Raw genomic sequence first — 13485 nt, forward strand, 5'->3', positions numbered from 1 at the left:
GAATGCTTTTCCACATTTGTGTCGCGGAGGCCTACTTTTACAGATGTCGATTGAGGTCTAACGTTACTCGTGCCGCTTCAGTGTCGTTTAGTGCTTTTGTGGTTGCTACGTCAATTTTCAGGGAGAAGGCATTATACGTGTGCACACAGATAAAACATTTCAGGAAACAAAAGTGTAACGTTCGATAAGCTAATTTTTTCGTTTAACAGTCGTCGTCATAATGTCCATTCACGGTAGTATCGCGAGATTCGAAGCGAGACTGGCCAAGGGAAAGAGCATGAGGGTTTTCACCTATGTCACGATTTGGTCAGTTACCCGGATGTGCGGCCATTTCGGAGGGACTCGGATGTAAACAACAGCATGGATTGCACTGTTTATGTACTACGTAACACATTGTTACACTAATGATGTCTAAACCACGGGAAAAAAACACATGAAAGCTGCAAAATCATATAGAGAGGGACTTAAGCAGGAAAGAGCGCAGAATTTTGACGAACTAAAGTTAATATGTGGTAAAGATCCGAACGAGCTAGCTTCTCATTCCTTCTATTTCTAATCCAGACGTAGGCTTACGTTCAGATTGTCAGTCCAAAAAAAGCACATGAAATCCGTTTCAAGATACACGCCAGACGTTGTTATAGGGAACATGCTGAAAGTGGCTGCCGAAACAAGGTTGTGTTGTTGCAAAGTGCCGGACAAGCAGAAGATTTATTATTTTTGAAACCGGCGCTGAAAAAAAGCTGTGCATCCCAGCCTCCTCCAGTTCTGCAGCTCGAGATGCAGGAGTCGTGGCGGATACACATTCCCATGTTGTAAAATTTAAATAAGACAAGATCTCTATTGCAAACGCAAACCCTCCATCAACGCAATGTCATTGACATATAGCCAAAGACCTGCATGATCACACAACTCGGATCTGAACAGTTGCGATACACAGAGTATCATATAGAACTCTAAATGTTTAGACTTCCGGATTGATGACGCGTCGTGAAAACCCTCTGATTCACAATATTATCACGATTCTTTTTCATGTTAGTTACTGTTTTGCAAGTTGTCTGAGCAAATAATAGTTTAATTAGACTAATGTTGGGCGATATGCTTTCATAACATCCTATCGTCAGAATTGTATCATCTTTAACAATTATAGAGACATCAGAGGCAGTGGTAAATTCCAGAAAATAACCTATTTAAAAGTTAAATAACTGAACCTACACTGATACAAATACTAATTATACAAGAAAATTACAATTGGCATTTAGAGGCTTCTGCATCTACAGTGATGTGAATAAGTTAGGCCCCCCATGCTAAAGTTGCCTAAAAAGAGGAATAAAAAATCATCTTTTGGAAATTGATCTTAATGGCTTAATTGGAAAAATGAGGAAAAATCCAACCTTCAAAATTGAACGGCTCAATTTGAGGCAGGGGAAAACATATAAGGAGATTAAAACAAAATCACTGGATGGATTTTTATCATTATATGATGGTTGTGTACAGGCACTGCCAACACACATTTCAGTACAATCAACTTGTAAAAGTGCATGTACCATTATATGACCCCTTTAAAAAGACAATGAAAATTGCATTATTTATCTGTTTTAACTGTTACTGCAAACAGCGGAGCTCATGCTGTCACTCAAAGCATCATATTATCCATATTTTTGTTTTAGTGGAATCAAAAGGCAGGGATATGTCTGAATCTGGCTTTTTGGCATGATGACTACTGTATTTGACAGACCCCAAAATAGACCAATCACAGCTCATAGCACACAAATTCTGTTGACATTCAAACACAGTAGTCATCATGAACTAAGCATTATCTATCAAGGACTTCATCATGTGTGTGGCCCCTCAACTAAAGTGGTGACTAGGTCCTTTGAAACACTGATGAACAATGTGCTAGTGGCATTAACTGTGAACAAAGAAAACATCATGATCATGCGTAATAAATCATAATTCATGATGATGTACTCATCTTAGTAAATGTTTTAATTAAGGTGTTGTTCATCCATGAAGTCATGAATGAAAAACGTTGAACTCGTGTTAGTTCCTGATGATTCATGAGATATTAATGCATGCATGAATGCATGAATTCATGATAATTCATGTACCCTTACCGTAAAGTGTTACCCAATTGAGAGAAGACAACGTATCATGAATTGACACCTGTGTATTTATTTGCAAGCAACATTTCCAGCATATTAAATTAGCAGCCTGTGCTTGGTTATTGGGAACAGCTTAGGGCTTGACAAATACAACTTTCCTGTAGAATATAAAATAAAAAAAAGATAAAAGACAGAACATCTGAGTCTTTAAATTTAGCTTTAGACTACTTTAAACTAAAAACTACTACAAAAAAGGCTATAGCCAAAATAATGTTTTGAGTCAGTCAGCCAACAGTTTTTCTAATACACTTAAAGGACCACAGGTAGTAAAGTGCACAGCAAAAAAAAAAGTTTGACGTGCTACAATAAACTTTCAAATGTTGATCTCCTCCTGCATGAATAGTTCTGATTATTGATGAGATGGTAGCATTAACAAATTAGAGACCAATGTAGGCCATTTTTCTTGAACAGGGATTTAATAAATGAAAACAACTCACAAATATGAAACAGCTGTTTTGTCCGACTGGAATAAATATTATACCTGTGGTGAGCTATATAGCATATTATTACATAAAATTACAATGCATAGGCCTATAGTAAAATTAAATTATGAATATATTAACATGCTAACAGTATACTATTAGATTAAAATGTAACTTTTTATCTAATGTTATTATAATAATATAAATACTAATACACTCATTTAAACTATAACTTGCAGAAAAGATTAATCATACTGAAAATAATTCTTGTTCTGACAGACTGTTACCTAAACACATTTTACCTTTGTCTTTCCCTTCTGTTATGACAGTAAAAATACATACTTTTTTCATAGATGCCGTACCATAAAAAATGGAGGAGGCAGAATGCTGAATTGCATGCAATAGCGCTGTCTAGCAGTGACACAGAGGAGGATCATTCTTCTTTTGCTTCTGGGTCTGACCTGGGTGCAACCAGTAACAGCTTTCAGAGAGAAAATGGTGCAGAGAGTGCTGCAGACATCGATGATCTTGCTTATGATCATGATGGCCAGCCGTATGATAGTTACAGTGAAAGTGATCATGGTACTGAAACCGACACCACCTCAGATGAATTAAGTGATTTGAGGAGTGATTTGGCTAAATGGGCTGTTCAGAACAAAGCAACACGAACATCTGTTGATGAGCTCCTCTCTGTGTTAAGAAAACATGGACATCGTCTGCCTAAAGATGCAAGAACACTGTTAGGAACTCCTCGCCAAGTAGAAGAACGGGAATTATGTGGTGGACAATATCTGTATTTTGGTCTTGAGTCAGAAATTTTGAAAATATGTTCACAATACCCTGATGACTTCTCCAGAGAAAATCATGTACTCCTGAATTTTAACATAGACGGTTTGCCATTGTTCAAGTCATCAAATGTCCAGATTTGGCCAATCCTTTGCAGTGTCAAAAGGTTTCAGCCTTTTATTGTAGCTGTATTTTGTGGCAATGAAAAACCCAATTCTGTGAGTGATTTCATGTCAGAATTTCTTGAAGAGCTTACTAGGCTCCAACAAGATGGAATTGCTTTCAAAGATGAAACCTTAAATGTGAAAGTTAATGCTTTCATTTGTGATGCTCCAGCAAGAGCCTTCTTAAAATGCATAAAGGGACACACTGGATACAATAGTTGCGAGCGATGCACTATTAAAGGACAATATGTGAACCACAGGGTTGTGTTTAATCACCAATCACAAGAGAATGTTTCATCAAGAACAGAAGAGGAATTCAACAGGCAGTCCTACTCTTCTCACCAAAGTGGACACTCACCCCTCGTAGATGTAGGCTTTCCATGCATACAGTCATTTGTCTTAGACTACATGCATCTTGTCTGCCTAGGGGTGGTTAGACGCTTACTGAATTTCCTCAGACAGGGTCCAAGAGAGTGTAAACTTTCTCAGAGACAAATTGGTGAAATTTCATCCAAACTTGAGTCCCTCAATGGAACATTGCCAAGGGAATTTGCCAGACAGCCGCGGTCTCTTGCTCTTCTGGACAGATGGAAAGCAACTGAATTCCGACAGTTCTTACTGTACACTGGACCTGTTGCTCTTCGTGCAGTGCTGCCTGAGAGCTTCTACCACCACTTCCTGACACTGACTGTTGCCATGTCCATACTGTTGGACTCTGATGACTACACTAGGAGTGCATATACTGCCTATGCTGAAGAAGTACTGATGTATTTTTATAAAGCATCTACTAAGCTATACAGTCCCATCTTTCCTTCATACAATGTTCACTCTCTTACCCACTTAGCAGAAGATGTTAGGAATTTTGGAACTTCACTAAATGAGATAAGTGCTTTTTCATTCGAGAACCATCTGCAAAAGCTGAAGAAAAGTGTCAGGAATGCAAAAAAACCCATTACACAACTTTACAAGAGGATAACTGAAATGGATAATGCCAAAGTATGCATTACACCAGCACTCCACCGGACATTTGTGTCCACCAAAAAGAAGGACTCCTGTTTTCTTGTTGGAGATGGTTTTGCCTTTGTAAAGGAAAAGACAATGGATAAAGTGTGTGTGTGTGAGGTGTACAACCTTGACCATTTAGACAGTTTTCTTTGACACTCCATGCAACTCCAAACTTATAAACATTGCGCTTCTAAGGGATAAAAGAAGACCTGGAAAACGAAAGCTCATTGAACTGAAAGACCTGAGAAAGAAAGCTGTCTGTCTTCCATATGGAAATGGATTTGTTCTGATACCAATGCTTCATGGCAGTGAAAAGCATTAAGAACTGTCCAAGTGTGTGCAAGAGGTGTTAAAGACATGGTAATTTTTTTCACACAAATGTTCTGTTTCAAGGGATGTCACTCATTTTTTGTTGTATTATAACAAAAAAGCAAATTTCAAACACAGATATCTCACTGTGAATGTGTTCATACTTTAAATGTGTGTACACCTGTAAAAATATTGACACCGTTTACACCTGGTATTGTGATTCATTTTTAAGATCAGATCACAAGTGGTCTGTGCTTAAGACAGGTATAAAATGGTGCTCGCATAATTGATAAGGTTTTTACAAAATAAGAGGGGAGGAAATCTGAAGACAAGTGGTTTCTGGAGTGGAGACTAACTTAAAATCCATGTTTTCAAAACTGGACAAATTTAGTATTTGTAATAGGTAACCCCAATCCTACTAATGTTTTGTACTATATGTTTTGTACTAAATGTTATGGCAATAACATTTCACCAGTATCCTTTTCCGTTTAACCATCTGCACAATTGTCACAAGATGTCATAGCTTTTAAACTGTTATTGTTTTTATGTTTGTTTATGTATAGTGGAAGACAAGAACAATGTGGGCCAAAGCTGTATGGAGAGAATGCAATGGAGAGATGGAGGGAGTCATACCATCATGTTGGGTTAAAAATGGTTGTGTGTTTTGGCCTGATCAAGGAGTGAAAAAAGCCATGAAAACCTGCAAAGAGCCTGACGATATATGGATGAAGTTTTCCACAGAATCACAGGAGAGATCAGTCCAGTGAGTCCCTCTCACACGACCAGAGAAGAGGCCCAAGTAAATCCCTCTCACAGAATCACAGGAGAGATCAGTCCAGTGAGTCCCTCTCACACGACCAGAGAAGAGGCCCAAGTAAATCCCTCTCGCGGAATCACAGGAGAGATCAGTCCAGTGAGTCCCTCTCACACGACCAGAGAAGAGGCCCAAGTAAATCCCTCTCGCGGAATCACAGGAGAGATCAGTCCAGTGAGTCCCTCTCACACGACCAGAGAAGAGGCCCAAGTAAATCCCTCTCGCGGAATCACAGGAGAGATCAGTCCAGTGAGTCCCTCTCACACGACCAGAGAAGAGGCCCAAGTAAATCCCTCTCACGGAATCACAGGAGAGATCGGTCCAGTGAGTCCCTCTCACACGGCCACAGAAGCCCCATAGAGTCCCTCTCACAGAATCACAGGAGAGATCAGTCCAGTGAGTCCCTCTCACACGGCCACAGAAGAGGCCCAAGTAAATCCCTCTCGCACAGCTTGAGAAGTATTTCTTCAGAGTCACACAGCAACTGGAGTCTGTCAGATAGATCCATAGACACCCAGTCACACAGCAAAAGGAGACCCTCTAAATCAGCCTCCCGTGACAAATGCCGAAATGGCAGTAAGAGGTGAGCCTCTCACTAAAAAATACCATTGACGACCTACCTGAATTTATAATTATGGATTTATACCATAATAGATAAGTAGAAGAATAAACTATCTTTGGTGTTAAGTATTGTTTTGTTAGACAGTGTCTAAACTTTAATTTCATTTTAACACTAAGACCACAACCTATTTAACATTTGTTGGTATATTGATGTCCCCCTCAAAAGTGACAGCCAGAGAATAAGAGGTTTACAGAGAAGCTTGAGCCAGCATCCGAGTAGTCACCCACCACTTAAATCCAACAAGAAGAGAGTAAGGTCCATGAGTGCAGAACTGTCAAGTGAGGGAAAAAGATATTGTGTTCCATACAACAATGAGGACAGGGAAAGATCAGAACCTGCTTTCTCTGAAGTGTGCCAACAGACCTCAACTCCAAAATTGAAGGCATCAAACTTTCCTCTATCAGAGGAAAGTAAGTAGTCACTTTTAATTTTACTGACTTTTCATAGTGATTTGTATTAGTGCTGGGCAGTATAATTTATTTTTTAAGTTAATAATTTGTCAGACTATGAAGAATAAGCTTGGACACATGATCTGTAATGGGTATTGAAGTTATGTTAACTGCTGTAAACCACATAGTACCTATAGAGGTTATTGCCCAACCCTATTAACTCATGTTCTCACTTCCCTAAATCCTAGAATTCCAGAAGAAAGTGCTTCAAATGCTTATTGACATAAGAGATTCAATAAAAATTGCTATTGGAACCTCTGGTGGGACTACATTTAATCTGAAGCAAGCAAACAGTAAGATCGAATTCCAAGAACTGGAGAGTCGTTTAGAAGACAAAATGGAAAGAGCAGCCTTGGTAAGTTTCAGATGAAATACGCAATCAATCACAGTTCTAGCCTCAAAGTGACTATTCCCAAATGTTAATTGATAATTCTATGTGTTCTATAATTAATTAAATTATTATTTTTACGTAAAAGGAAAATAAAAGCTGAAACTTTTTCACAGAGGCTTGCTAAAGCAGCATGTTACAGTGGTGAGGGAAAAGCTCGCTGGATGTGATCACAACAACAAAGTTTGACAGGCGTCTATGTCAGCTGAGGAGATTAACCAAGTGTTTTTTTTTTTTTTATGTATCATAGCAATTACTTGGTTTTGTTTAACCCTGAAACTCAGTTTAGCTTTTGGTAAAACAAATATAAAACATACTTTCAATTAACTTTTTATTTGGTAAGTTACCTGTATGTTTTTGGATTCTTATTACTTAATAAAAACAACCCAGCTGCAGTTTGATATTACTTCAAATGCACAAACAAAAAGACATGTTATATATTTTTTTGTTGCATTTGTGAGTGTAAACTTGGCACATAATATCTAAATATCGATAAATCTATCAATATATCCCTGAATTGTATCAGAATTTGTTGAGGTATCGACAGATATCGTATTGCTGGCTGAGAGAATCGATATCGTATCGTGATGAACTGTCCAATTTACACCCCAGTTAGAAATTATGCTAACCCAGGGTGAAGGGGTAGACCCTTTTATTTAGTCAGATTTCTATTGTCAAGTTCATCTTACAGACAAGTAATTTTTGTTGTTCTGTTTTACTCCTTTACAGCAAGCATATTTGAAAAGACTGGGAGGTGTTGATGAGGTAGACATGGTGAAAAAATCAATGTCTGCGTAAGTACCATTTATGCCACACATTGCTGCATTTATTTAAAATAAATAATTACGCCACACATTAAGCTCTAGTTTCTTGCTGTCGTTGCAATGTCTCTGCTCTATGCAAAAGACGTTGCAAATGTATTGTCATGTATTTAACATGGAAAAGATACCTTTTATAAATGAGTACTTAATATATATTTACATGCATGTTTGTTTTTTAGAACTCTCTCAAATGCCTTGATGGCACAGATGAATTTAAAGGGGAAACGTGGGAAGCTGCCATTTTCTCAGTCTCTGCTATGTCAGATCATCTGTGGTAAGTAAAAAAAGAAAAAGAAAACGGGTGCAGAACAACTCATTTGTGGGACATTTGTGTTTGATTGTTTTGGGTTTTTTGTGATCATTTTGGTTGTGCTTATCCAAATGTAATTAAATTAAATTAGTTACAGTAGTTACAAATTGTAATTCTTATCGATCATTTAACAAGTTAATGGCAGTCTTTTAATTGTTTGTGCCTCTTTTACTTCCAATAGTCAAAAGTTAGCACCAACAAAGTGGTTTTCTGGCTTCACGCATCAAGAATGTTTGCAAATATTTCTTAACATGCACCTACATGTGATTCTATTCTATCTTTGTGAAAAAGTAAAACACAGGATGTTTCATGGGCTGAAATATACAGCAGTTATGTTGATCTAAACTGTCTTTATTTTTCTCTTTAGACGCTGTCATCAGTGCATACAACACAACATGTACACAAATATTGGAGACGATGTCAAAATACTTAAAATATGCACCAGAGAGGATGGGTGGTGGTGGCCGTAAGACGACTCTTCCATGAAGACTCAATTCACTTAAAAAAAAAAAAAAGTTTAATTATTGTTTCTAGATCAATATATAATTCAAGAATGAATAAAATGTTTTTGGTTCATTAGTGATTTACTGATGTTGAAAGATGTTACTTGATGATAATTCTGGCATGTAGTTTTATAAGAACTTACTTGAAACCCACATAAAAAAAAGTTTGAATGATAATGGGTTTAATGAGGCTTCTAAAATTATAGTTTCATTATAGTTTTGCTGTTGAACAATATTACTCTAGTTTATTATTATTCTGGCTTGTACTGTAATGCCTTTTTTAAAGATCTGTTGATGTTACTTGAAATTATATATTTATTATTATTATTCTGGCTTGTACTGTAAGACCGTTTTTAAAGACCTGTTGAACTCAATGACATTATATGTATTATTATTCTGGCTTGTAGTGCTGTAAGAACCTTTTTAAAGACCAAATTTTTGATGTTTAATGATGCTTTTAATTGATGAATTCAATTTATTTCATTATAGTTTTGCTGTTGAACAAGACAAATAAAAAAGCATATATAAATATATGTATTCTAACAAAATGGTTTTTTATTTTAAAATCTGGCATAGTGCCAACATTTTTTCCCCCTATACAATGTGTAACATCTCACCCCTGAACTACCGATCTGTACACAGTTTGAACCAAATGTTTTCCCAGATGCCACAGGGTAGTATTGCAAATTATGCATAGCAAGTTACATAATTACAGTTCCTTTGATTTTCTGTACAAATGTCATGTCTTCAGAGAGTACAGTGAAAAGGAAACTCAATCTATAGTTTATTCAATGTTAAAAAATAAGATATAAGGTTGCATTTTCAACGTTGTTTCATTTTGCAAAATCATTTTTCAACCTCGACGTCGCTGCAAGACGGTGAAACAATGTCACGAAATCAACGGTGAATCGTTTTGCAAAATCGAATCATAATCCAACGTTGATTCAACCTTGGTCCCTGACGTTGATTCACCGGTGAATCAACGTTGAAATGCCGGCTGGGAATGGTCTTCATAGATTGAAAATCTCACGAACCATTATTGTCCTTGCTTCACTGGATGCTAATATCTCCTCTGCACTCTCAAGCTCATCTCTATTGTGCAGAGGGACTGAGACAGGCAATGGTTGCAGTGGTTTCTTTGAGGACAAGGACTGTCTGAAGAATTCCTGACATTCCTCACGCAGTTCCTCGACTTCTTTTAGAAGTTCAGTTACAGTTCCGATCAACTTTTGTAAAGCAACATCTTGTGGAGAATAAAAGACATTACAGGTCAAAACATATTTAACATGTATACTATATAAGGAAAATGGGAAAACTTATCTGCACTTGCCTTTCATTAACTGTCTTGCAGAATCCCTTGCATCTGCAACAAGAAAAACTATTGCTAGTAAACAGACTCGTACATTAGCAACCAAATTATATTTTATATTACAATCTATTAATAAACATTGTGAATTGACTATTCATAAATAAAAATAATAAGTATGATAATTGAGCACAGAACATGTGACGTATTACACGTGCGCACGTTGTGTATGACGTAAGCTGATGATTCGCGGAAGTGTGACAGACGCGCTGAACACTAAGTTAATGAAAGATATGATTTCCAAGTTTGTATTTATTTTTGCTATATTGTGTTGAGCCTTTCATGCGATATTCTTACACACTGTAGAAAGAATGCATTTGCCTTGGTTGTATGTATTTTTTTGTATTCAATAAAAAAATTAAATTAAAAAAATTAAAAAAAAACAGACGCGCTGAACACGAGATGAAACTGATGCAGACGGGATTTAAAAGGTTTATATTGTTGAAAATCATTTAAATTTATTATAAGCAACCTTATAATACTTAATGGTTAATGATGATAAATCGTTTTAGAGTCATGATTGATGATTTAATTGCGGTTAGACGATTAGACGAAGCTTCTCGGAATCTGAAGTGTTTAACAAACTGTGAAACTCGGGATTTGGTGAGTTTATTTGTATTCTCTTTTCTTTGAAAGATGTATTTTATGTTACTATGCATATTATGTATGCTGTAAAGATCGTTTACATATTTTCTGAATGTTAATGTGATTTATTTGAAATGTAAAGTGATATATTCTGCTTAACCATGGATGAATATTAATTTTCACCTTCTCAAAATGTCAAGGTAATACATGTTGTCATAAAAGTTGAGATAGAGGTTTAAAGATTAAAAAGTTATTAAGAAATATTATTGAATGTCAATTACACTGTTTTGGTAAAACAGGTCAGGTTTATTGCTTGAGTTGGAAATTTTTCTCATGGATTTGAGATGGCGAGCCACCCATACCATTGAATGCTGATATCTGAGCCTGGGAAGAGACCTTTTGGCTGTATACCAGGACCTTTTCGTTGCACTATAGACATCACCCTTTTGCAAGTGGGAAGGCGTTCTTTTCGACTTTGAACTGGTAGGATTGAACTGATTTCACTCACCCACTGGACTTTATTAAAGGACTTTTCTGGATGATATTCAGAAGACAATTCATAAAAGGAGTTCTAATAAGAGTATTGTTCATTGAATATTATTGAATGTGACTCAGATGTGAAATTTGGAATTTTTTTTTTCTTCTGTTTTAATTATTTCATGTGATCTAAGTTTAAATTGAAATTGAATTGTGGTTACATGATATTGTACCTTTTGTTTGAGAAATTATTTGGTCTGTCAAAACAGTATAGAAGGTTTAACACTAAAACTAAATAGAATGAAACCCTAAACTAAATTAAAGATTAGTAAATCTTAGGAGCTTTCCAAATTAAGGCGAAATCAAATAAGAACTGCGCTATAATCCATATCTGAACATAGATAAAGTAAATAATATTAAATTGTAAAAGAAAAAAAGGGAATACAACTCAAAGAGAATAAGACACGAAAACCAAAGACGACACTGAGAATTATTATTTCTTTTGGTATACACATTTTATTGTTTTATTTTTGAAATCTGATTCATGTTGTTTACATGACTGTTCAATCACAATACATATTTCTTGCAGGGCTGATGAGTACTCAGTCAAGTATGGAGAACTGCTGCACATCTGGTGAGAGGACTCAGAGGGATGGTTATGCAGAATTTGAATAGAGGGCTAGACAAAGGTCTGGACTCTGGAAGCTGATTGAACAGGAGCCTGCATTTTATTGGAGACTGCAGTGAAACAGATTTTACACATTAGCAAAATTACATTTTGGGACGTCCACCTAAATGGAACAATTGCATATACTGTGCCTCTCAGTCTTGGTAACATAACATCACTGTTATACCTGGAAATAGAATTCTAGGAGCTAGGAGCTTTCTTTTTTTAACTTCCTCTTCTGTATCAGATTTTGTGTTGTAAATGGGATTGGGTCTAATAGAGAAATAAAACTTCAGATACATCTAGGAATTTCATTTTATGATTATTCTTTTCCCTTGCTAATCATTAATTTTGTTACCTGGATTTTCTTTTTTCAAACTTCTCAGTTTCTAATTCAGAACGAATGTCACTTGTGTCGCAGTTATCTTAAGATATCTTTTCAAACCCTTCTCAGCTTCTTCATATGTGGCTGCAAGTTATATGTTGTGAGTGTAATAACAAAGTCCACAATAATTCAAATTCCAACTCAATAATTTATACACTTACCCCGACTTGCAAGGTGTCTAACAGGTTCATAGGACAACCATTCCTCAGTAGGTAGCTCATATTTTTTCACCGCAGCCCGTATCTTGGCTGTGTCTTTGGGTGGATATGGTGGCCAAAGAAGCTTATTTTCAATCAGCCAGCTGTGTGGCACAATTTCTGTGCCACCATTTTGAAATTGAACGATGCACCACTGCTTCATTTTTTTAAACAAAATAACTCCCCTAAGATACAAGATACATAATGTAAACTTTCCCTTGGAGATGTAAAATCAGGAACTAATTATGTTAAGTACAAGCTTTTCTTACAACAGCAAAATTATGTTTTAATCTACAAACAATTAATTATGTCATATGGATGAGTGGCATGGCAATAAAAACATTATTGTCAGGACAGAGGAAATATTTCAGCTTAATATCTTGGAGCCTGGCCATATCAAGATGTCATGCAACTCCCAAACTTTATAACAACCTAAGCTGGTTGACTCAAATGGGTAGGAGAAGAATGACTCTTGATTGTGAAACTTCTGAAACAGGACAAAAACCCCTTCTCCATCTACCTTAATGATATTTCTTAAAATAGCTATGTGGCCAACTATTTGCACACAATTATCTCCTTGCACTATTGACAGTGTACTTTTCAGTGACAGCTTTTCTGAACTGTTTTCCAAGACTTAGCCTATGGTGCACTGGACAGTCAAGATGTGCCTGACTTAAGTTGCACTTGTGAGGCTTTGGTGACTCTGGCCTTGGCATCTCAGATAACCTTTTCACAACTTGCTGTAAGGGTAAGTGAGGCTTGCGCAAAAGACGTTTTATTTGTCCTAAATAATTCTCAAAAGGAAATGCTGACACATTATCCAAAGGTCCAAAGAGACGATACTCTTCAGCCAGATGAGTGAGTTGGTGTATATTGTAGACTATTTTATGTTTACCATACAGTTGTCCAAAGTGGCATACAAATGAGACAAGCAATTCATGAGCACAATCAATCATCGCCTCTGGGGTTCCAGAGGATAAAAGCAAATGCTTTGCAACAGAAAACAGCATAAAGTTCTCATACATCGGCATTTGAATGCTATTCTGAAGCACA

General features: G+C 36.5%; 1 protein-coding gene and 1 long non-coding RNA gene across 2 annotated transcripts; both read left to right on the forward strand.

The window, feature by feature from the left end:
- The first annotated feature begins 6173 nt into the window (after window positions 1–6173).
- LOC143715536 (uncharacterized) lies at window positions 6174–8903 on the forward strand. Its single transcript, XM_077207340.1, has 5 exons — window positions 6174–6245; window positions 6922–7088; window positions 7851–7915; window positions 8122–8216; window positions 8620–8903. Exons 1-5 carry the CDS (start codon window positions 6233–6235, stop codon window positions 8736–8738), a joined length of 459 nt encoding a protein of 152 aa, XP_077063455.1. The 5' UTR covers window positions 6174–6232; the 3' UTR covers window positions 8739–8903.
- Window positions 8904–10302: 1399 nt separating this feature from the next.
- LOC143715537 (uncharacterized) lies at window positions 10303–12155 on the forward strand. The gene is made up of 3 exons (XR_013195803.1): window positions 10303–10552; window positions 10634–10724; window positions 11006–12155. It is a non-coding gene; the product is annotated as an uncharacterized LOC143715537 (long non-coding RNA).
- Window positions 12156–13485: the final 1330 nt, after the last annotated feature.

This window comes from Siphateles boraxobius, unplaced genomic scaffold (assembly GCF_051911475.1).
Source record: "Siphateles boraxobius isolate OS27281-9 unplaced genomic scaffold, OSU_SipBor_1 6, whole genome shotgun sequence".
NCBI classification, from domain to species: domain Eukaryota; kingdom Metazoa; phylum Chordata; class Actinopteri; order Cypriniformes; family Leuciscidae; genus Siphateles; species Siphateles boraxobius.

What these genes read in the sequence shown, in the direction of transcription:
- LOC143715536 (XM_077207340.1), top strand. An exon ending in AAATGGAAAGAGCAGCCTTG is followed by an intron (nt 7,089 to 7,850) that starts GTAAGTTTCAGA and finishes ACTCCTTTACAG; the next exon opens with CAAGCATATTTGAAAAGACT. An exon ending in GTGAAAAAATCAATGTCTGC is followed by an intron (nt 7,916 to 8,121) that starts GTAAGTACCATT and finishes TTTGTTTTTTAG; the next exon opens with AACTCTCTCAAATGCCTTGA.